Here is a 25,468-nt window from a genome sequence, read left to right as displayed (position 1 = left end):
GCAAAAATTTCACTTTTGGGTGCCAATTTTGGTACTCAACAATGTTGAGGGGTGCTTGTGACTATCTTAAGGCATGGATAAAGTAAAAAAAAAAAATGGCAGAAAATGAAAAAGGAAGGAAGGGAGAAAAGGGAAAGAAAAATTAAAGAGGCGAACCTAATAGAGAGTTCCTGACCCCCAGCAATTACGGCAGGAGCCTTTGGTTCCCCGTCTAAGGACTTATCTGTATGTAGGTCAACAATTCTGAAACAAGGAACCCAGTCTCATATTGCTCAGGATGCCAGCTTTTAATTCTGTTCATCCGTTTTCTGTTTCCCCTCTTGTTGTCCATAGTCTTTACTGAGCATCCGTGGCTCCCTTTTCTCTCCAAGACGCAACAGTAGAGCAAGCCTTTTCAGCTTCAGGGGCCGAGCAAAGGATATTGGCTCCGAGAATGACTTTGCTGATGACGAGCACAGCACCTTTGAAGACAACGACAGCAGAAGAGACTCTCTGTTTGTACCACACAGACATGGAGAGCGGCGCCATAGCAACGTCAGCCAGGCCAGCCGTGCCTCCAGGGTGCTCCCCATTCTGCCCATGAATGGGAAGATGCACAGCGCAGTTGATTGCAACGGAGTGGTCTCTCTAGTGGGGGGCCCTTCAGCTCTCACGTCTCCGGCTGGACAACTCCTGCCAGAGGTGAGGCCCATTAAAAGGCATCTGTTGGGAAGGGAGTAGGCTGGAGTATTTCGATACACACACACACACACACACACACACACACACACACACACATATATATATACACACATAGAGAGAGAGAGAGATAGATATAGTTATAGATATAGATATAGATATAGATATAGATATAGATGATAGATATAGATATAGATATAGATATAGATATAGATATAGATATAGATAGATATAGATATTTGATTTCAGAGAGGAAAGGAGAGGGACAGAGCGATAGAAACATCAATGATGAGAGAGAATCGTTGATCGGCTGCCTCCTTCATGCCCCACACTGGGGACTGAGCCCTGACCAGGAATCGAACTGTGACTTCCTGATTCATAGGTTGATGCTCAACCACTGAGCTACGCCAGCCAGGCCTGAGTCTGTATTTCAAAGGCCTAGGGAAAAGAGTTTCAGTTAAATACCAGACATTTATAGGGGTATGTTATTGACACTTCCTTTGTAAAACATAACTTTGTTCTTAAATAAGATTTCATTTGCCAATATAAAAATATTCTAGCAATGTCATTTGATTGTATTTTATAGTTTGCTGAATTATATTAAAATCTTTGCATTATTAATTTTTACACAATTCCATTTATTATAGTTAGACAAGCTCTTTAGACTTGAGATCTTATGGAGGGAGCTTTCAGTCACCTAAGAGAGGAGCTTCTTACCTTGCATTATAGAAATAGCCATTGATCTTCTTCACTTTTTTCCTCATGGCCTCTTTCCACCACTTTCTCGGTGAGAAATGTCCAAGTATCCTGGAGTCAAGTCAAATCATGAAAAAGTAGAACTTTGTACTGAAGGAACCAGGAAGAATTCAAACTTCCCTTTAAAAATAATCATGGCTAACTATATGCCAGACACCGTCCAGAACACTTCACATGTGCTAATTCCTTTAATCCTCACAAAAAGCCTTTATATAGTTACGAATATGATCCCCATTTTACAGAGGATGAAATTGAAGCCTGTGTACAGTGGAGCTAAGATTTTACCCCAGGTATGCTGGCTACTGAACGGACTTTGTATCCATATTGAAATATTGCCTCCCATTGAATACTTTTAATTTTCTTAAATGGAAAAGAAGAGGTGGAGAAGGAAACAGTTTCATTTTAACCCAGTATCTCTCAAAATATACTTCACCCTCAAACTACTTATATCAGAATTCCTGAGATGCTTCTTAAAAATGGAGATTTCTCATTTTCCCTCCCCCACACCTGGCAACCACCATTCTCCTCTCTGCTTCTATGAGTCTGATGGTCAAAGGGTATAGAAATTCAGTTTTGTAAGATAAATAAGTTCTGGACATCTAGTATATAGCATGGTGCCTAGAATTAACAATCGTATATTGTACACTGAAATTTTGCTAAAAGTATGATCTAATGGTGTGTGTGTGTGTTTACCACAAAAAACAAACAAACAAACAAACAAAGACAACAACAATAAAGACAGTGGGAGAAAACTTTGGAAAGTGATGGAAATGATTATGGCCTTGATGGTGGTGATAGTTCAGGTTGTATACTATCCCTAAACTCATCAAGTTGTATACATTCAATATATACAGCTTTTTACATTTCAATTGGTCTTCAATAAAGTGGTTTAAAGAGAAAAAAAAAAGGAGATCCCTGAGTTAATCCAGACTTATTCAGACCAAAACATTGAGGAGAACAAGGTCAGGGAATCTTCTCCCTTGAAAAGCATCCACATGGTTTTTACACATAATAAGGTATGAGTATCACTGATCTTGTTAATTGAGGCAACAAAAACAAGTGCACAGCTTTACTGCATACATGCACAGAAAGAGTCAGTCGGTCAGAACACAGCATTTATCAGCAATGCACCATAAAACTCCTGTCCTGTCAGAAAGGATGGACTAAATCTCTGAAGGCAAATTGCGGCCAGTTTGAAACAAAGCCTAGTGTGATCCCTTTTTTTCCAGTTCCCTCATGTCCATTCTTCAATCCCACAATCAGTCAGTGTCTGAGAGGCAAGGCACTGTGGTGCAGCCTGAGCTGAAGGTGCATACAGAAGAACTTGGCTTTGAGAGGCTGCAGAGAGGAAATGAGGATAGAACATAAACAGCTGCAGGCAAATGACACCCTCCAGAGCACACAATATCTTGAACTTTACACATAAATTCAACATAAACAATTTAACTTAAAGAATTCCCTCCGTAACATCATTAGAAGTGTTGGAATCCATCGTTAAAAATTAGACAAATCTAGGATTATTGCACGATATAGTTCTGTATAGAGTAGAAGGAACTATATGACCTTTACGCAACACTATTTTTTTTTCTTTAAAAATTCTGCCTTTCTCTGACCAGGCAAAATATTTTAAATTTTGAGTGGCAACATTTTGATTTAAAGAGCTTTCGTTTCAGAGAGGGGTTATTTCTTTTCTCATTCATTTCACTCCCCTTTGGCTGTAAAATTAATTGTATGGTGACCTGCATGGACATTTATTACCATCATGTCAACCGTATCAATTGAGTAGAAACTTTGTTTTTGAATATATATGTATTAGACATGTGTATGTTGATAAAAAATAATGTTACTCATATCCCAATAAGGTCAAAGTAGATGAACATGACTTATATTGTTATTTTAGAAATAAGGGAAATTTTTAGAGAACTAAAAGTGAGTTCTTATTTATTATTGGCATTCAGACCTGCATTTAAAATGCTTGTTTTACCTTTTTTTCTTTGATACTTAACTTCATTTTTTGGTCTTCTAAAGTAGGAATAAATTTCTGCCCATGTTGAAATTTTGGTGAGCTTATTTTGTAATAGAAAAGTACCAAATTATCATACCATTCTTAGAAATCAAAGACATTCCCCTCCCCAATTGGTGTTACTGCCTTAAACTACAGTTTCAATGCCAAGGATGTGGTGTTTTGTGGATGGAGTCTTTTTTGTAAATGTAAAAATGTTATAGATTAGTTCTAATAGTTAGCTTTACTATTAAGGATGTTGGAAAATATTTTATATAATAATAAAAGTGTGACATGCTAATAAGACCGGACGTCCTTCTGGATGACCTTCTGGATGAAGCCGAGGCTGTGAGGGAAGCCTGGGTCCCAGTGCCCAAGGGAAGCCAGTGCCAGCAGCTGGGGGAAGAAAGGCCTACTCTTGCATGAATTTCATGCATCAGGCCTCTAGTCTGTTTATAATTAACACTAGAAGCCCAGTGCACAAAATTCATGCACTTGGGGGTCGCTCAGACAAGCCTGTGACCTCTTGCAGTCTGGGAGCCCCCGGGGGGATGTCCGACTGCTGGCTTAGGCCCACTGTTGGACATTTTTAGAGCTGTTGCGGAGGCAGGAGAGGCTCCTGCCACTGCCGCTGCACTCACCATCCATGAGCCCAGCTTGTGGCTGAGCGTCATTCCCTTTGTGGGAGTGCAATGACCATCAGGGGGCAGCTCCTGCATTGAGCATCTGTCCCCTGGTGGTCAGTGTGCATCATAGTGACTGGTTGTTTCACCGTTCGGTCGATTTGCATATTAGCCTTTTATTATATAGGATAAGCATTTTACAGTGAAATTCACATTTTTTTAAAATATATTTTATTGATTTTTCACAGAGAGAAAGGGAGAGGGATAGAGAGTTAGAAACATTGATGAGAGAGAAACATTGGTCAGCTGCCTCCTGCACACTCCCCACTGGGGATGTGCCCGCAACCAAGGTACATGCCCTTGGCCAGAATTGAACCTGGGACCCTTGAGTCCACAGGCCGACGCTCTATCCACTGAGCCAAACCGGTTAGGGCTGGAATTCACATTTTAAGGAAACTATTATTGATACATATTAGGGAAACTTAAAAATTCTTTTTTTACATCGCATGAATATATGTCTATAAAGATCTAATAACTCAATCTGAGAGTAATTCAAAGAACCATATGTTTCAGTCTGAAGTTCGAGGTGGAATTAAATACGAAAAAGGTATCTATCCAATTGTATGCATGGTTCTTCCAGCCCAAAGCTCCAAAATGGGGGAATTGGAAATGTCCATTTTGATAACAAACCCGGGCATTCCTTAAAACTGAGATTCTGATGGGCTTTCAAACACTTCCCAGGAATGGTGATTCAGCAATGTCTTAATGAGCTGTTCACATCTGAGAAAGCATGGTGAATAGTTAGTTAGGTAGAAAAAGTGATGGGAATGCTTTTAATTTTGCTGCCCTTAAGAATAATAATTTCATCTAAAATTTTATTTTTAGGGGACAACTACTGAAACAGAAATAAGGAAGAGACGGTCCAGTTCTTATCACGTTTCCATGGATTTTTTGGAAGATCCTACAGCAAGGCAAAGAGCAATGAGTTTAGCAAGTATTTTGACCAACACCATGGAAGGTATGTCAAAGGTCTTACAGCATAGCTACTTGGTGGTGCTTTGTTAATGATGAAAAAAAAATAAGTCCATAAATTCCAAGAAAATTCTTTCTGACTTAATACCACATCATCATTATGTCTTTTTCTATACATATATTCTTCCATCGATTATAGATTTTTATATTTAGCCTCCAGGAAGCTACTGTAAACTCAAGGTATACTTGGAATACTACTTTCATAGAATAAATACTGAATCATTGACATGTGTTGTGCGCATGACACTGAAAGGAGTGTAATGATAAATGTTTATTTTTAGAATGATGCTAATCCATTTGAAATGCATTAACTGCTTGAGAAACAGGTTATAAAATCCTCTGATTTAACCAGAAATGTAAATGAAAACTGTAAATCAGGGTTTGATATAAATCCCTTTGAAGCAAAGTTTTCAAATTTTTATAAATCTACTTTTGCCTCTCTCTGACCAGAGTACTATATTAGCCTTCTCTGCAGATTATGTCTGAGTAGTTAACATATTGTTTAGAAATCTGGTTCTGATGAAGCCAAAGTAAAGATTTTGGGGACAACTTGATCTGTGACTAGTTCTTGGTTCTGCCATGTATTAAGTGTGTTAGCTTATGACTCTAAACTTTAGTTTCTTCATCAATAAAATGTGGATAATGATGTTTAGGCATAAGGTTGTTATAAGGATTAAATGGGGCATCATATATGAAGCACCTATGTACCTGGCATGTAGAAGTCAGTCAATAAATATTATTATTCTTCATTGTTTTGTTTTTGTTGTTTTTGTTCATTTACAAGTTTGTGCCTTTCTATACTGTAAGTGAACTGGAATATCTACTTCAAGTATTTGGAAAATACTTTCATATAAAATATATTCTATCCTCTTCCCTTATCCCCCTTTCCCCTTTTCTCCTTTTCTCTTTTATAATCCAGCCCTTTCCACCCTCCCCAGATGTGTGTGTGTGTGTGTGTGTGTGTGTGCGTGTGTGTGTGTAGATGTGTCAAAGGAAAAAACAGATAAAGAATGAGAGAAGAATGAGAGAGGGAGGGAAAAGAGCACACATTGTGCACATGACTTTATCTTTAGTTATAGTTTCACTTATTATTCAATAGGCTCTTGGAATAAGTACTTTTCCGTCTGAATGGAAAAACCCCATGATACTCACAGCAGTACCAAAACCCTAAAAGTCACGGCCAGAAGAAACTCAGAGTGCAGATGGCAATTTAGATCACAGACATGTCAGCATTACAACACCCAATTTTCGTAATGTCCTAATGCAGTATCAGAAATCTTTTCACTGATTTCCATGGAATATTAAACTCAGTCCATTCTCCCCCAACCTCACCTGCGTTAGCTTGCACTCCCTCTTCTCCCCCAGCTGCCAGTAGCTTGCTCCTCCCTGTCCCTCCAGGTAAATCTTTTGAAGATTCTCTGGTCTTCTGCTCCTTGCCATAGCAAAACCACTGAGAGGAAGCTGCCAGTGGTTCTGCTACCGATGTCAGCAGTATGTCTGCTCCCTAAAGCAAGAAGCAGAGAAGGAGACAGGGTAAGTCTAAACCGACAGTCCTACTTTGCACTTCTGATAGCATTAAGTTTGAGCCGACGTAAGAAATTACTTAGGAAACATCAACCCACCACAAGATCAAACTTGTCCACGAATTCAGATACAGGGTTCAAAATTAGTGCACCCAGATCACCCTCCATGGGAATGTGTCTCAGGGGGTCACTTAGGGGGAAGGATGTCCTGGAACTAAGTGTAACTGAGGAAGCAGGACACGGAGGGTTTGGTTTTAGTGTCTGCAGAGCTTTTGGCTTTATGGTGTTTTCTTGTGAAAGACAATGTCTAAGTTTTATTCGTTTTTCGTTGGCTGTATAGGATAAAAAGCTTACATTTTATTCAATGATTTCTAAACACCTTGAATGCGGCATTGATCCAAGCTTGTTGTTAGCAATCCTTAGCATGCATATGTATACCAGAGCTGTCTTTTCTATATAGCCTCTTTTGTTGTTGTTCCTAATAATGGAGGGAAGGTTTCTTAGGTGGACATAATCTGTTTATTTCGTGTTCTTGTCTTCTAAGTCTAATTATGATTTAGTTTACTTTCCCTTTTATGAAGCAGCTTGTTGATTGGGCTGGCAACTTTTGTTTTCCTTCTTTTGAATTACAGCCAAGTCTCCATTGTCCAGGGTAATGAATAGCTAATGAGTTCATGAAACCATAGGAGATGAGCAAAAATGAATTGCCTTTCCACTTTTTCAAAATCCCAAGCCATATAGAAATGTCTCCTCATCACAGCCTTGGGAGGGATAGTGGGAGGGTGAGTTAGGAGTACCTGAGGAATTGAGCAGAAGTCTCAACTGGGCTGTCGATGATTCTCAGTGTGGATAACTCACACAGGAATAATGGAGAGATGGTTGTAGTTCTCTCCTGAGTGCTTTGTTGTTTTGAAATAGAAAACTCTCCCTCTTTTGGCATGAATAATTGAACAATTTTACTTTAGAACTTAACAGCTTTGCTACACGAGATGAATAATACCGGCTGAATTTCCACTTTTGAACTTGTCTCTGATTTATTTCTCTTTTTTTCTGCACAATTACTGTTGCTTCTGTTTATCTAATAAATGACAGGTGGCATTTAAAAAAATTTGCTCTGACTTGCTCTGACTGTACACAAAGAGATTTCTTTGTTTCTCTTTTGTGATTTACTGTAAATGATAATATATTTTAATCTCCAGCATAACCATAAGGTTATTTGGGAATCTTAAAAATAGCCACAAAATAGTGTATAATAATTATATTTATATTTTTCCTCTGATTTACAACTCAGCTATTCTTTATTGCTTACAAAATTGCATGTTAAAAGAAATATAAACAAACTGTGCACTGGAAGAATTTCAATACCTAAAAAGACAGTTGAAGAATCTACTGCTAATGGAATTCTGTTAAAAAAACACACCACGAAATTAATTTATTTTAGGGAAGTGGTAAACTTTATAGCATTGGTTAGTAGTGAATGTTTATCAGCAGGACAAAAATCATTACCTGTGGTTGTGATTGTTTATTTCATATGCTGTTTCTTCCCTTACAAAGTTTAGTTCCTAATAAACTATACCAAGTTTAGAGGGATATTTCAGTTGCCACAGTAGTAATACTGAAGTGTCTTACCAGAGTCAATGATGCCACAAATGAAAAAAAGAATCTTTCTCGCTACTAAGAAGTGATGGTCTCATTTAATAGAGCAGGTAGTAGGGTATGCGACAATGATTTTGTCAGAAAACAAGTTCTGCATGCTGTTTCCACTGAAGAGTTGATTAAGAGATCATCCTACCAAAGGAAGAGAATAGATCATTTCCCACTTCTAATTTTCTAAAATTATTTTCCAATATTTACCAAATTTCAGTATTGTGAGTATCATCTTAAAGACCTGTGCATTTCTGAACTCTTTTTCCCATTATTTAGTTAAAGTCCTTTTTGAAAAGAAAGTACTTAAAAATAAACATATTTTAACATGAAATTTTATATCATAGGTTTGTATAATAGTTATACATTTTAACATAAAAACTATATCATAAAATTTATGAATTCTACATTTTTCCACTTTGTGAAACATGGATTTATTATATAGTGAAGATCCAATTTCTTAGAGTTGATATTTCCTCTTCTTTCATACCCTCTAATTAAATTAAGAAAACAAATCTTGTAGAGCTTAATATATAGTCTGTATCTAATAAGCTTAATTAGAAATGTTTTTACTAAGACTGGTGATACTGACAAAACTATTTTATTGAAAGACCCGCAAAACATATGTAAGCCAAGAAACTGAGATTCCGCATGACTGATAAAGGTTTTATGGACATCCCTTGAGAGTAATTCTTTGATAATATATGTGTATCTTGCTCTATCTGGAACATGGATGAGTTTTCAGTATCCTTAATACAAGTCCCACCTAATAATTTCTCATAGCTTTGAAGATAATTATCAGACCGTTTAATATTGCAGATAGAATCATGGAAACTCTGCTTAGCCAAGAAGAATTTGGAAAGTTTAATAGCTTTTCTGTGCCCATGCCTTCTATGACAACTAATCCATTATAAGTGTTTTCCTGCTCCATCATCAGATTAACACATTTAATAACTTTAGATTTTTTTTTTCAATATCACTTTCCATTTAAACCAAAGGCTGCTTAATAGAAAGTAAGCAGTTTTCATGAGTAGTCTAACTTTTTTCTTCCAGAACTTGAAGAATCCAGGCAGAAATGCCCACCCTGCTGGTATAAATTTGCTAACCTGTGTTTGATTTGGGACTGCTGTAAACCCTGGTTAAAAGTGAAACATCTCGTCAACCTGGTCGTGATGGACCCATTTGTTGACCTGGCCATCACCATCTGCATTGTCTTAAATACACTCTTCATGGCCATGGAGCACTACCCCATGACGGAGCAGTTCAGCAATGTGCTGTCAGTCGGCAACCTGGTAAGGCTCACTGAGGGTACCTCTTTCAATGGACTTAATGATTGACATAATGAATTTTACTCTCACACTTGATGAATATCAACTCTCAAATTAAATATGAATTTATTGGCTGAGTATACCTGGACAGAAAAAGTTTAGCTTCCCTTTATAAATAACAAAAATATATCACCAAATGAAGGAGTGCGAAAAATTCAAAGATTTTATGCACAATTTGATTTAGAATTAAATTTAAGTTGCTCATCTACTTATATAAAAAACATGGGTGTTGCTCATCATGACCAACCAAGCAGAAGGAAGTCAGTCCTGCAGGGGTTGTCTTGGCAATGGCTGTGCCCTCCCCCGAGCTGTTTCCCAGAGCTGTTTCCGGCAAGGGCAGGGTTTGAGGCAGGAACCGGCCCTCAGAGTGTGGACCCACTGAATCCTGGGTCGCTTTGCCAAGGGCTGCGCCTTCCCCGAGCTGTTTTCCAGAGCTGTTTGGGTGTAACATCAAGCCAGAAGCTCAACCAAGCGGAAGGAAGTCAGTCCTACAGGGGTTTCTTGGCAATGGCTACGCCCTCCCCCGAGCTGTTTCCTGGAGCTGTTTCTGGTGAGGGCAGGGTTTGAGGCAGGACCCGAACCTCGGAGTGTGGACCCACTGAATCCTGGGTCGTTTGCTGCCGGGGTCCAGCCCCAGCAGGTCCAGGGGTCCCCAAAGGTGTGGACGGAGTCGGCGAAGACTATCCACCCTCTTCCTACGGTGGAGTCCTATCCATCCCGAGAGTGGGGCTTACCTAGGGGTCCCTGTTCGGGTGCCATATGCCGGGGTCCAACCCCAGCAGGTCCAGGGGTCCCCAAAGGCGTGGACGGAGTCGGTGAAGAAGGAAGGACATGGAGACAGCGTTCAGTTGATCAGCAGCCTAGCCAGGATCTCCAGCCAAGTTCTGGTCTCGATCTCCAGAGAGGTTCTGCTTCGGATCTCCAGCGAGGTTCTCCAGCCAGGTTCTCTCCAGGTTCTCCAGCCAGGCTCAGTCACCAGGTTCCAGTCAGGCTCTCCTGTCAATCTCCGCAGTCAGGTTCAGTCCAGGATCCTTTGCCATGTTCTCTCCAGCGAAGTTCTTCTGTCTCCAGGCTCCGTGTAGGTTCTGTCTTCTGAATTCTGTGTTCTAAGTTCTGTGTTCTAAATTCTGTCTCTTGCTGTCTTCTGAATTCTGTCTGTTGTTGTCTTGTTGCATCTGCATTTATACCAGTTGATTCTAATCCTGTCAATCTCTATTACAAAGGTTAGGGCGTTTCTTATCTCCATTCCAGGGAGTAAAAGATTATGTAGCTTAAGCATGATTGTTTGTAGTTAAATTGATTAACTACCCGCCTGGCACTTAGTTAAGGAGTTTCATCCCCTCCCTAACTTCAGGGGAAAATCCCTACCTGGGGATTCAACCTTTCTCAGAGGGGTGACCTTGCTTAAAACACAGCACCAAGAAGGTGAGCAAACATATTAAGAACCGTATGCTATATATGCCAGGTCCCTTGAAACAGCAAGGATGGACCGGCTCCCGGCAGTTTGCCAAGGGCTGTGCGCTCCCCAGCTGTTTCCCATGTGGCCTGAGGGAAGAACCCACCCTCAGAGCACCAGGAGCACCCAACAGTAGTCAGTCCTGGGTTACTGAGGTGGAGGCCACGGCATGGTAGAACTCTGGGTCTGGCCCAACAGGGGGCATGGCCGACCTTCAAACCAGACCCTGACAATAGAAAGGAGGGAGCCCCATTCCCCACAGAATCCGCTGTTGGATAGCTTGCTGTCAGTGGCCTGGCAGCCAGGAACCCCATTCTCCTGTACCCCGGACCCTGACAGGAGGGAGGAGGGAGCCCCTTTCCTCACAGAATCAACAGGTGGACAGTTTGCTAATGAATTCCCTTTTAAAAAAAATATATTTCATTGATTTTTTTATAGAGAGGAAGGGAGAGGGATAGAGAGTTAGAAACATCGATGAGAGAGAAACATTGATCAGCTGCCTCCTGCACACTCCCCACTGGGGATGTGCCCACAACCAAGGTACATGCCCTTGACCAGAATGGAACCCAGGACCCTTGAGTCCGCAGGCCGATGCTCTATCCACTGAGCCAAACCGGTTAGGGCAATTAGTTCCCTTTTAACATGCACAAATTTTGTGCACTGAGCTACTAGTTCATTAGAAAGATGATTATGAATTATGGAGGACATTGATCTATGATTTTTAAAAAATCCTGATGTATTTTTCCAAGTATTTAGAATAGATTTTTAGGACATATATACTTTGCCAAAAAAATTATAAAATATGCCAAGTCAAATAATTTTATCACTTATAAATACACTTGAGGCCCGGTGCATGAAATTCATGCACTGGGGGCGGGGGCAGGGTCCCTCAGCCTGGACCTCGCTCCTTACTGCCCATCTGCTCGCTGCTCCTTAGCACTGCTCCTTAGCACTGCCATGAGCCTGGCTTCTGGCTGAGCAGCACTCCCCCTGTGGGAGTGCACTGACCAACAGGGGGCAGCTCCTGCCTTGAGTGTCTTCCCCCTTGTGGTCAGTGCACTTCATAGCCACCTGTCATTCTGCCCTTCCATCAATTTGCATAGTAGGCTTTTATTATATAAGGTTAAGGTGGATTCTTTGTGGTAGGAAACATCATATAGTGGTTATTATTTCTGTTTAAATTTCTTCTATAAAATTAGGAATTTATAAATGATGATTTTTGCATATATTTTTACTCTGGCTATATGATAGAGCAGGGGTGGGCAAACTTTTTGACTCGAGGGCCACAATGGGTTCTTAAACTGGACGGAGGGCCGGAACAAAAGCATGGATGGAGTGTTTGTGTGAACTAATATAAATTCAAAGTAAACATCATTACATAAAAGGGTACAGTCTTTTTTTTTTTTAGTTTTATTCATTTCAAACTGGCCGGATCCGGCCGTAGTTTGCCCACAGCTGTGATAGAGTGATAGAAATGAAAGTAAAGTGGTCTTTACAGACAAACAAAAGGAATATAAATTTATATAAAAAATATAAGAAACTTATTAAGTTCTCATGCATTTTTCACTTGATATATGAACAGATAAACAGGTTGTACACAGATATTAAGTAATATATTCTAAAGTATAGTGTACAATGTTTTTAGGATCTGAAAAAGTAACCACTGTGTTTTTTATTATAGTCCAGACTGGTCTTCACTGATCCAATGATAAAGTTAATATATGCTGACCACTTGTATTATTAGGCACTATGCTAAATGGTTTACATAAAATCCTTCTCTCTAGGTTCCCACAAATTTAGTCCTAAGGTAGATACTGTGATTGTCTGCATTTTACCACTTGGGAAACTGTACCCATGAGAAACTGACATAGTGATGGGAGGTGTGAACACTGTATCACAGACTGTGAAAGCTATTTCAGAGAATATTGTAAGCTATCACCAACAATCACAGACCTTTAGAGGAGGGAAGGACAATAACATTACCTCTTGCAAATTGTCATCTACATAGGAATCTCTTCAACATTATCTCTAAACTATGAGCAAGAGATGAAAGAAAGCTTTGTGGAGGTGGGTATTTAGAAACAACTCAAGTGGGCTTAAGCAAAAATAAAGAGAATCCATTAACTCAAGTAAGTAAAGTCAATTTGGGCATAGCTCCATATTTTAACCTGGCTAGATTCAAGTTCTCAGTCAATGTTATTGGGAGTCAGCTTCCTGCCCTAATTCTTCCCAGTATGTTTTGTTCATCTATGACTGGGTATTCTATTGGTGACAATGTTCTACACAACCTTTATCCTACCAACATAGGTCCTATTAGTACTTCCTAACTAATAGTTTTAACAGAAGCCTAAGAGTTGGTTATCATTGGCTGGGTTGGAGTTACATGACCATTTCTAAGCCAGTGGTGACTCTGATTCTAGGGTTAGCATGCCTATTTGGTAAAACAATAACTCTGTTTTATCACTGAAGACAGAGTAAATAAAATTAATTATGAAGAAAAAAAGTAGGTCTGTTATTACCAGAAGAAGAGAAAGTAGTTGCTAGAAAGACATAGTAACAAATGGACAATTCATAGGTGGGACTAGTCTTATGTGTTAAAGAAGGTAAATTTGTATTTGAGGTGAATCATGGAGTAATGAAATATAGAGAGATAAGATACACATTCGGGTCAAGATTATATGGAATATTACCCAGGGTAAGCTATATTTTAAGTCATAAGACAAGCCTCTTTGAACTTAAAAAAGATAGAAATCATATAAAGTACATTTTTCTGACAAAAACAGAATGAAATCAGAAATCAGTAACAGAAATAAATTTGGAAAATTTACAAATATGTGGAAATTGAAAAACATACTCCTAAGTAACTAGTGGTATAAAGAAGAAAAAAAGGGTGTGTGTGTTAGTGATAAGAATAGATTATGGATTGTGGTGGTGGATATTCAGAAACAATCCATAATCTATCCTTACCCTTTAAGACACTAAAAAAGGAAGCAGAAACTAAACTCTATGCTAGCAGAAGAAAAGAAATAATAAAGAGTGAAAGTGAAAATGAATGAAATAGAGAATAGGAAAACTAGAAAAAATCAAGAAACTCAAAAGTTGATTCTTTGAAAAGATTGACAGAAATGACAAGTGTTTAGCTAGACATCTATACTAATAAAAGGGTAGCATGCTTATTAGACCAGACATCTTCCAGACGAACTTCCAGATGTCCTTCCTGACAAAGCCGGGCCCAGGCAAAGCCGCTGCCCACAGTCCCAGGTGCCAGCACCTGAGGCCCAGGAGACAGAGAAAAGCAGCCTGCCCCGTGGTCCCAAGCACCAACGCCTGCAGCCCAGGAGACGGAGAAAAGCTGTTTGCCCTGTGGTCCTAGGTACCTGTGGTTGGCCTGGGTGAAGCTGCCTGCCTATGGTCCCTTGTGGCTGCAGCCGGACTGGGTCCTGGGTGCCTGTGGCCGGACAGAGGGAGGGAAGCCTGGGTCCCGGGTGCAGGGCCGAGGCAGAGGTAGTTAGGGGCAATCAGGAAGGCAAGCAGGCAAGTGGTTAGGAGCCAGCAGTCCTGGATTGCTAGAGGCATGTCTGACTGCTAGTTTAGGCCTGATCCCTGTGGACATCCCCCAAGGAGTCCTGGATTGGAGAGGGTGCAGGCTGGGCCGAGGGACACCCCCCATGCATGAATTTCATGCACTGGGCCTCTAGTACAAAAATAAAAGACTTAAATCATTAAAGGGGGAATGAAGAAAGAAGAGGGAATCTCACTATAAACCTTATAGAAATAAAAAGGAGTATAAAGAATAATACAAACAATTGTATGCCAACAAATTAGATAACCTTGATAAAATGGAAAAATCCCTAGAAAGTAACAAACTACTGAAACTGACCCAAGAAGAAACAGAAAATCTGCAAAAGCCTATAACAAGTACAGATTGAATTAGTAATTTAAAAATAATATTCCCACAAAGGCAAGCCTAGGCCAAAATAGTTTTACTGGTTAATTCTACCGAATGTTTTAAGAATTAGCACTAAGCCCTGGCTAGTGTGGCTCAGTTGGTTGCAATGTTGTTATACACTGAAGGGTCTTGGGTTTGATTCCCATTCAGGGCACATGCCCAGATTGTGGGTTCCATCCCCATCAGAGTGTGTACAGAAGGCAGCCAATCAATGTTTCTCTTTCTCTCTCTAAACTCTAAATTTAAAAAAAAATTAATACCAGTTCTTCACAAACTGTTCCAAAAAAATAAAAAATAAAAAATTAGAAGAGAATACTTGCCAACAAAGTTGGGAATTTGAAGCAAACCAAGAAAAGAAATTGGACAAATTGGATAAATACTTTGAAATCCCAGATGGCTACACTTTAGGAGTAAAAATTATGTCAGAGAACCAGAATTATTAACCAGAACAAAGAGTAAACCAAAGCAACCCTACCCTAATTAAATATAAAACCAAGGTACTGTAAGTTTCAGGTGGCCAACCTATAATTTAACTGCCTGCTAGAAAAATATCAATACTCTTCAATGGAAAATAATTGAATCAAAAATTATTACAACACATCATCCATAGCACATATAAGATTATGTATTATGTGAAGAAATAGGTAAATATGACTCACAGTTGTGAGAAAAAACACTTAATAGAACTATAAATGACAGAATTGATAGACTTAACAAAAAAGAATTTTAGTGGAACTATTATTAAAAGGAGATTTTAAAGGAGCTATATATGTATAAACATTTGAAAGGAAAAAAATAATCACAAAGAATAAACAGATATAGAATATAAACATATATAAACATATATGTTTATATAAACACTAGTGGCCTGGTGCATGAAATTTGTATAGGGGGGTTGTCCCTCAGCCCGGCCTGCACCCTCTCCAATCTGGGATCCCTTGGGGGGTGTCTGACTGCCCCTCAGGCCTAAACCAGCAGTCGGACATCCCTCTCACAATCCAGGACTGCTGGCTCCTAACTGCTCACCTGCCTGCCTGCCTAATTGCCCCTAACCACTCTGCCTGCTGACCTGCTCACCCCCAACTGGCCCCTCCTACCAGACTGATCACCCCCAACTGCCTCCCACTGCTGGCCTTCTCGCCCCCAACTGCCCCACACTGCTGGCCTGCTCATCCCCAACTGCCCCACACTGCCAGCCTGCTCACCCCCAACTCCCCCCCCCCCCGACCTTATCATACCCAACTGCCCTCCTCTCCTGGCCTGATCGCCCCTAACCGCCTCTGCCTCGGCTCCGCCACCATGGCTTTGTCTGGTAGGACATATGGAAGGTCTCCTGGTCTAATTAGTATATTACCCTTTTATTCGTATAGATAGAGGCCTGGTTCATGGGTGGGAGCCAGCTGGTCTGCCCTGAAGGGGGTCCCGGATCAGGGTAGGGGTTCCCTTGGGGGGCAGGGCCGGCCTGGGTGAGGGGCCTGGGGTGGTTTGCAGGTTGGCCATGCCCCTATCGGGGTAGGGGTCCCCACTGGGAGCCATGCCTGCCTGGGCAAGGGGCTGAGGGCCGTTTTAGGCTGGCCACACACTCTTTGGGGTGGGGGTCCCTGCTCGGGGGTGTGGCCGGCCTGGGCGAGGGGCTGATGGCCATTTGTAGGCTTGCCATGCCCCCATCAAGGTGAGTGTCCCTGCTAGGGGGCATGGCTGGCCTGGGCAAGGGGCTGAGGGCTGTTTGTAGGCGGCCACACCCCCATTGGGGTGAGGGTCCCTGCTGGGGGTGGGATGGGCCTGGGCAAGGGGCTGAGGGCTGTTTGCAGGCTGGCCATGCCCCCATCAGGGTGAGAGTCCCTGTGGGGGGCACGCTGACCTGGGTGAGGGCCATTTGTTCAGAAGGACGTCTGGAAGATCTCTGGAAAGTCTCCAGTCTAATTAGTATATTACTCTTTTATTTGTATAAATATAAAAATGAAAACTATAAAAAGCAATCATTTTAGAACTGAAAAGTACAAATTCTAAAATGAAAAACTCACTGGATGTTTAACCAGTGCTCTGGGTTCCTGGGAACTCACACGATAGAAATCAAGAGGGTAACCACAGAATCAGGATTCAGGCAAAGGTTTATTAAATAGATTGTGCTCACAAGAGAAACAGTGTCCAATGGGGAAATAAATAGCTGCTGCTTCCAGAACAAAAGCTGGGAACAGTTTTAAAAGGCAGGAGCCTGAAGTCTAATATTTAGAGGCAGGGACTCTTTGGCACCTATGCAGTGGAACTACATGCTTCTTCCTACATGGACTGTCTCATTAGCATGTTAAATATCCACCCAGGTGTGTGTTTTACTGTTGTAATGAAGGCAAGGTCACCAAGCAGTCATTCTGGTGCTTAACTGTGTCTGCACTAAGGTTGAGAAATTCCCTTTGCCTGATAAAGTGGTACTTGGTGCAGCTTTGTCTGGTGCTAATTAAGTACAGGGTTTGAGGGGCAACTTACAGAAATTCCAACTTTTCTAGGAGAAGCACAGCTTGTCAGAAGAAAGGGTTGTTAAACTTAAAGCAAATCAATAGAAATTATCTAATTTGAACAGCAGAAAAAAATGAAAGAAAAAATAAATTTGAGTCTCACTAATCTGTAGAATACTATTGAGTAGCCTAATCTATATATATAAAAGGCTAATATGCTAAGTGTCAGACCATCCGACCGGTCACTATGACACACACTAACCACCAGGAGACAGATGCTCAATGCAGGAGCTTCCGTGACACGCACTGGCCATTTACAGAGAAACGGCACTGTGGACTTAGCGCCCGCCAAGCAACACTCGGCTTCTCACAAGTGGGACACAGGCTCCACCATTACCCTGAAGCAACAACCCACCAAATCACAGTTGATGTTGCCGAGACCCTACAGTTTAAAATGCGCCCATAGCCCAGCCCCGCCCAGAAACGGTGGCTGTGGGTGCTGGGTAATGACATCATTTAGCAACCCCTGGCCTCTTCTCCCTAGGGACTAGCCTCCTTACAGTTTCTTCAACCCAGGAACATGACTTGCTTTATAGCCAGGTGCAAACACTTTACACTTTAACCAAATGTTTGTGATGCGTTTTCCTGTGCCTCATCTTATTTGATCCTCACGGAAGTCCTGGAGTAGGTAGATAGGAGACTCAGTGGAATCCTATTTTCTTTTCATTAGCTGGAAAATGGAGATTTAGAAAGCTTAGAAACTTGACCCAACTGAAAAGAACTCATAAATGGTGGACCTTGAAAATGACTTCAGGTTTTCTCACTGTGCAGAATATAAATCAAACACTTAAAATACAGTTAAATATTTTACCCTTTGTTCTCCCTGTGTGATCTACAATAATAGTCTGCTTCATGTTGATATTTACCACTGTTTGTGTTGCTGACAATTACCTGAAAGAGAAGTTGGGATGCTTCACTGGACTGGAAAAAAAAATTAGCTAACTCAGAAAGCAAGTCTAATTAAGCAAGCTGATTCTACATATATAAAAGGCTAAGTTGACTCACACATGCACGATACATATGAAACTCTCACTGGCGCCAATCACACACATGTGGTTGACACTTCCGTTATAGAGAAAGGGCGAATAGCTATATTAAAATATTTCTTCTAATTAATTCCCTTTCAATGTGTACAAATTCATGCACCTGGCCACTAGTATTTGTATAAGGGAGATCCAGAAGGAGAAAAGAGAGAGAGTATGGAAGAAAACAAATATTTGAAGAAATAATGGACAAATTTTTTTCCATTGAAAAAATATTAACTTAGACATCTTAATAACAAATTATAAAATTTCAGTGAACATCAACAAGAATAAATATAAAGCAAAATACATTGAACATAGCTCAGTCAAGCTACTGAAAAGAAACTTTCAAACAGCCAGAAGACAAATACTTTAAACAGTTATGTACCACATTTCAGCCATAGACAGACCACAATGGAAGTCCCATCTACACTAATAAAAGACAAACATGTAAATTGACCATACCTTTGCTATCCCTTAAGCCACGCCCACCAGCCAATCAGAACAACTATATGCAAATTAACCCAACCAAGTTGGCAACTGGCAGCCACAGAGCTGGAGCAAGCAGGAGGCTTGCTTGCTCCAGTGATGGAGGAAGCCAAGCTTCCCTGCCTGCTGAGGCCAGCTCTGAGCTCCACTGAAAGCAACAAAGTTTCAAGTATAGAAGGTAAATAAACCCCAGATACCTGCTTTCAGCCAGCCGTGGCCATGGAGCTGGAGTGAGCAGGGGTGGGTTGCCCCTGGCGACGGAGGAAGCCAAGCTTTCTGCAGACCTCCGCTAAAGGCAACAAAGTTTCAATTATAGAAGGTAAATAAATCCCAGAATAAAATAAAAATTAAAAAAAGGAGAGGCTGGGAGCTTACATTGCCAGGGGGCTCAGCCAGCCTGAAAATGGCCTTCAGCCCCTCACCCAGACTGGCCAGGCACCCCAGTGGGGACCCCCACCCTAAAGGGGGTGTGGCCAGCGTGAAAACAGCCATCAGCCCCTCACCCAGGCTGGCCAAACCTCCATGGGGTGAGTGTCCCCACTGGGGTGGACATCCTCTGAGGGGTCCCACACTGCAAGAGGGCATAGGCTGAGCTGAGGGACTCCCCGAGTGCACAAATTTTTGTGCACTGGGCCTCTAGTAAGATTATAATGGCCGAAACCGGTTTGGCTCAGTGGTTAGAGCGTCGGCCTGTGGACTGAAAGGTCCCAGGTTCGATTCCGGTCAAGGGCATGTTCCTGGGTTGCGGGCATATCCCCAGTAGGAGATGTGCAGGAGGCAGCTGATCGATGTTTCTCTCTCATCGATCTTTCTAACTATCTCTCTCCCTTCCTCTCTATAAAAAATCAATCAAATATATTAAAAAAAGATTATAATGGAGCTGAACTATTCCTATCACCTGATGATGTCATAGTTATAGTATTGTCATAGCACATTACATTACATTACACAAATACCTCTCTGTTGCAATTGCCAACAGTATTCAATATAATGATATGCTGAGTAGGTTTGTAGCCTAAGAGCTGTAGGGAAACTGAATTTGTGACACAGAAATATGTCTCTCCTGCATAAGGATTATTTTATTTTAAACTGGTTAATTTTAAGAAGCAGTAGACAGAGGGAGCTCTGTAGATGAAATAGAACCCTTTGCAAAAGACAATTACATTTGTAAAAGAAATTTACATCTGTAAGGGTGCCTCCCTGCTATACCAAGAAGAGGGGATGATCTTATCTCTAGAAATTCTTATCAATGCAGATACAGGACTTACACTTGCATAACAACCTTATCCCTGTTTACTGTGCTTTTCCTGGTAACTCTTCATGACTCTCCTGACCCCCAACATCTTTTGTCTCTAGCTGCAGATGGTATTTAAGGTGGTGGCTTCAGCCATTTTGGTTTCCCTGGATGTCCTATGTATACGTGCTATTAAACATTTGTGTGTTTTTTTATCCTGTTAATTTCTTTTATTACAGGAATGTCTGAGCCAAGAACCTAGAGGGTAGAGGAAAAATGTATTTCTCCCCTACAGAGCAATAGGCTATAGTAAACAGCCTGGATGTGTATGTAGTAGGCTGTATCACTAGGTTTATGTAAGTGCACTTTTTGAAGTTCACACAACAAAATTGCCTTAGGACACATTTCTCAGAATGCATGCTTGTCCTTAAGCAGTACATGACTGTAATACGCAAGAGACTAACATCTCACTGGAAACAATTAAGGCCCTAAGAAAGCAGCCTGATGAAAAAAAGATAAAACATTAATTTTAAAGAAAGGGTGTTTCATTTTATCTTTATATTTTATATGTACATGGATCTTTTAAAACTAAGAAACAACATATCAATTGATACAGTTGTACAGAAAGAAAATGGAGAATGGAAAATATCGCTTCTAGTGGCTGGGCATTATTAATTTTTATTTGATTTTTTTTTTTTTTTAGCATTTTTACCATCTGAAGGGTGAGTGGTGACCATGTTTATTACATATGGTTGTTAAGTGCATTCTTAGCACTTAACAACCCTGTGGGGCCATGGGAGAAAACCAACTACTAGGCAATCATTTGGCGAGTTTTGGGAAGGTTAGAGAGATCAAAGGCAGAGTCAGGCAGTTGACCACAATGAGTGAGCTGAGCCTTTCATATAAGAATGTAAAAATAAGAATGTTAACTTTATTATCTTGACTCATGTGCTCTTCATCACTTGATAAACCTAAAATATAGTAAACAAATATTGATTTGAATACAAACCATTTGAGGGAATAGTTTGCTGGACTTAAAACGATTTTTAAAATACAGAATTATGATTTCTTAGTGGTAAATTACTCAATAATTATTTATGTTTTTAAGATTACTCACCCATGTAATAAACATTTCTCATTTAGGTCTTCACTGGGATCTTCACCGCAGAAATGTTTCTCAAGATCATTGCCATGGATCCCTATTATTACTTTCAGGAAGGCTGGAATATTTTTGATGGTTTCATCGTGAGCCTTAGTTTAATGGAACTTGGTTTGGCAAATGTGGAAGGATTGTCAGTTCTTCGATCATTTCGGCTGGTAAATTAATTGGGGGTATCCATAATATTATTCTAATTAATTTAATTTGTTTTCAACCTTTCTAGTAACCATTATGGTATTTTACATAGTCACAATATTATTTGAATACATTTGAAAAACAAACCAGATTGCTCCAATCAACTGAGCCACGATTAGTCTCAAGACAGTGTTCTGAAGTCTTTAGAATTTTCCTTACCACTTTCAAATTCCACATTTGAGTTGAGATCTTAGAGCTGTGGCCTTTTTCCCCAGCCTTCACAGAGAACTGTGGATCTAATTTGAAGTCAGAAGAATGCAAAAAATAGAATAAACGTTAGAAATTATTACATAAAAGTAAATAGGGCAACTCTTTTAAAAAATGTTTAGCAAATCGTTGTGATAATGTGATGCAGTTTAAGGAAATGGGAAGCAAAATATCATTAGCATCTTGCTTAGAATGTCAGGCATTTTTGCATTAATTATCCTCTGGGAATAAATTAAACATTATGGTACTTATATTTGATTCTTTGAGTCACTTAGATGCCATTAAATAATGCACTACCACTGGCCTGACATTTGTTGGAGCATCAGAAATAAAATGTTGCTGCTGTTTAGCCATAAATGGTATTTTAGAGGCTTCTATGAGCTAAAACAACCAATGAGTCAAGCACAGTGGTGGAGAGCCATTTACACACTCTAATGAGTTGTTGATTAATTAAATCACTGAAGACATAAAGGTTGACAAAATGCAGCTTTTACTTAAGTCAAAGTATTTCTTCTTTGAATATAATAAATCTTTAAAATACAGCTTAATATTACAGTAAGCTAAAGATACAGCAATATATTTTTTGAATTAGTTTTTTTCTCTTGTACATTATGTAATTTGTTTTAATTTTACCTGCATCTTTGCATTTTAGCATGATATTTTAAGTACACTGAAAAAATATATCCACTTCAAGTTTTTAAATATTGAGAGCTTCTACTTCCCTGAAATAGTTAATTACCATTAAATCTTAAATACCTCAGTTCCTTACAAAAAACAAAACAAAACAAAACAAAAGGAGTATTACATGTGCTTATGTAAGATTCTGGGGAATTTGGTGTATCTATTTCCAAATGAATAGTGCCCCATGATAGAAAAATAAGCTGATAACATTTGGTAGATAATAGTTTGACACACAAATAATTCATCACCCTATAATTGAGACATTGGAGATTTTCCACATAAATAGATTTATAGAGTCTTTAGAAGACAGGACAGTAACAGCTTTCTTGATTTTGTTTCCAGCTCCGAGTTTTCAAGTTGGCAAAATCCTGGCCCACCCTGAACATGCTCATTAAGATCATCGGCAATTCAGTGGGGGCTCTGGGTAACCTCACCTTGGTATTGGCCATCATCGTCTTCATTTTTGCCGTAGTCGGCATGCAGCTTTTTGGTAAGAGCTACAAAGAATGTGTCTGCAAGATCTCCAATGACTGTGAACTTCCACGCTGGCACATGCATGACTTCTTCCACTCCTTCCTGATTGTGTTCCGCGTGTTGTGTGGAGAGTGGATAGAGACCATGTGGGACTGCATGGAGGTTGCTGGCCAAACCATGTGCCTTACTGTCTTCATGATGGTCATGGTCATTGGAAACCTAGTGGTATGTAAAAACAGTTTTCTCATTTTTAGTAAAATATAATGTAACCTTATATAAAACTATGTTCAACTGAGGAATGTTTTATATGTTGTTTTTTGTATCAAGGCCAGTTCCAATTCTCAATTATTCATTATTTCAGGAGCTAGGTATAGTTTACACTATTGAAATCCACATATTTTTATTTTTATTTTTTCTTTATTGATTAAGGTATTACATATGTGTCCTTATTCCCCCATTGCCCCCCCCACTCCCCCCACTCATGCACTCCCCTCTGGTGTCTGTGTCCATTGGTTAGGCTTATATGCATGCATACAGGTCCTTGGGTTGATCTCTCCCCCTTATCTCATCCTCCTCTACCTTCCCTCTGAGGTTTAACAGTCTGATCAATGCTTCTCTGTCTCTGGATCTGTTTTTGTTCATCAGTTTATGTTGTTTATTATATTACACAAATGAGTGAGATCATGTGATATTTATCTTTCTCCAACTGACTTATTTCGCTTGGCATTAATGCTCTCTAGGTCTATTCATGCTGTTGCAGATGGTAGAAATTCCTTTTTTACAGCAGTGTAGTATTCCATTATGTAGATGTATCACAGTTTTTTAATCCATTCATCTGCTGATGGGCACTTAGGCTGTTTCCAAATCTTAGCTATTGCAAATTGTGCTTCTATGAACATAGGGGTGCATATATCCTTTCTGATTGGTGTTTCTAGTTTCTTGGGATATAGTCCTAGGAGTGGGATCACACATAAGTATTTTTAGAAGTGTTTTAATTATTATTTTTTCTTATTGAGATATAATTGACATATATAACATAATTTTTTTTCACGTCATATGGGTAATGTGCTGATGTAACAAGGTTTCAGGGAGGCATATCTCACACAAGAGCATGAACACCCAATCATCACGCTTATGGCCTACAAAAGGATCTATAACTAACTCTTAAGATACGTTTTGAGCCAAAGTTGTTCTTCATCACTAAAACCTCCTATTAGTCATGGAGAAGGCCATTTCTGGTTTTTATTTTTCAGTTCTTATGCTAAAGCATGGAAGGGTTACTAAGAACAGCCACTTGTTTCATTTATAAATACTAACAACGGTATTACTTGAAGTGTTTCAGATTTGAGTTTTCCACAAATTGGAGTTAAAAAAAATAAGTGATCCTCTCAGTCCATTAAGAGTACATGAAGTTTTGGGTGCCTAAAACTAGAGTATGAGCAAGTAACATTGACTCAACAATCACTTACTATCATGTCTCTGTAAAATGAACCATGCCCAGCACCTCTGTACTGAGTCCTGGAGGCATGGGAAAGATGATAGGAAAATAAATATGGCACAGTGATAATACATTTACTCGAACAGAAGTAAAAATAGCAAGTCTCTAATACATGTCAAAGATATAAAAGCAAAGTGCCATATGTCAAGTTCTCAAAATGACAAGGAAGGTTTTGTCAATGAATTTGGACTTGAAATATCTTTAATTGAGGTGTAAGTTTTAACTTGGTAGGAAGAAAGGTTGACATATCTATTTTGAGTTGTCCAGACATAATAGGTCCCCAAAATTTTACATGAATCAAGATGTGTTAATATTCTTTTCCCACACTCATACCATGAGGCCTATTGTTGGAAATGAGACTTACAAACTAATTACTGATCTTATTCATGGAAATACCTTTATTCCACAATCTTAAACTCAATGTTAGCATCACCATTATTTTATAGTAAACATTCATTTGTAATGTTTTCAACCATTGTATAAATATAGTGGTCATGATTTTCTGAGTCAAAAAATAAATAATCTGTTTTTTTTATCCAGTAAAAGGTATATATTTTTTCCTAATTTGGCAAGTTATCTAGGCAGAAAATTTGTATAATTACATAAAAATCAAAGCATATTTAAATATATTAGAATTACCTTTGGTTTTAAAAATAAAATTATAATAAATTATTATTGTCCTAAAAAATTCAGGTTACATGAGAAAAATTGCATCCCAATTAAAACTTTTTTTTTCTTTTTCACTGTACTATTATCTACATAACTAATATTTCTCTTTTTGAATGAAACTTAATATATATGTGAATATATATATATATATTATGCAACAATGGTTTCAGTAATTTTGTAATGACTAAAAAGGAAATGTTAATAGCATCATTTTATATTAGCCAGGTATTTATTTCATTTGCTTTTTTTCCTTAGGATAGTTGATTATGAGCTAGAAAAAAAATAAGTTTATGAAAAAATTAAGTTTAAGAATAATTTTGGAAAACTTAAAGTCAA

General features: G+C 39.4%; 1 protein-coding gene and 1 non-coding gene across 3 annotated transcripts in view; one reads left to right on the top strand and one right to left on the bottom strand.

Annotated features, from left to right (window-relative positions):
* The window catches only part of SCN2A (sodium voltage-gated channel alpha subunit 2), a 124,056-nt gene that overhangs the window by 52,184 nt on the left and 46,404 nt on the right, over window positions 1–25,468 (top strand). Inside the window, exons 12-16 of one of the 2 annotated variants that reach the window (XM_059704239.1) lie at window positions 334–681; window positions 4,945–5,077; window positions 9,312–9,550; window positions 21,393–21,566; window positions 22,834–23,190. In XM_059704239.1, coding sequence (XP_059560222.1) covers window positions 334–681; window positions 4,945–5,077; window positions 9,312–9,550; window positions 21,393–21,566; window positions 22,834–23,190 — 1,251 coding nt within the window. Of the gene's footprint in view, window positions 1–333; window positions 682–4,944; window positions 5,078–6,113; window positions 6,625–9,311; window positions 9,551–21,392; window positions 21,567–22,833; window positions 23,191–25,468 lie in introns of those variants that run through there. The other variant, XM_059704240.1, reaches the window with a different exon arrangement.
* On the bottom strand, window positions 24,016–24,116 carry LOC132238985 (small nucleolar RNA U13). The gene has a single exon (XR_009453947.1). It is a non-coding gene; the product is annotated as a small nucleolar RNA U13 (small nucleolar RNA).

This window comes from Myotis daubentonii, chromosome 7 (genome assembly GCF_963259705.1).
Source record: "Myotis daubentonii chromosome 7, mMyoDau2.1, whole genome shotgun sequence".
Lineage (NCBI taxonomy): Eukaryota > Metazoa > Chordata > Mammalia > Chiroptera > Vespertilionidae > Myotis > Myotis daubentonii.
This window is presented reverse-complemented; position numbering and strand designations above follow the sequence as displayed.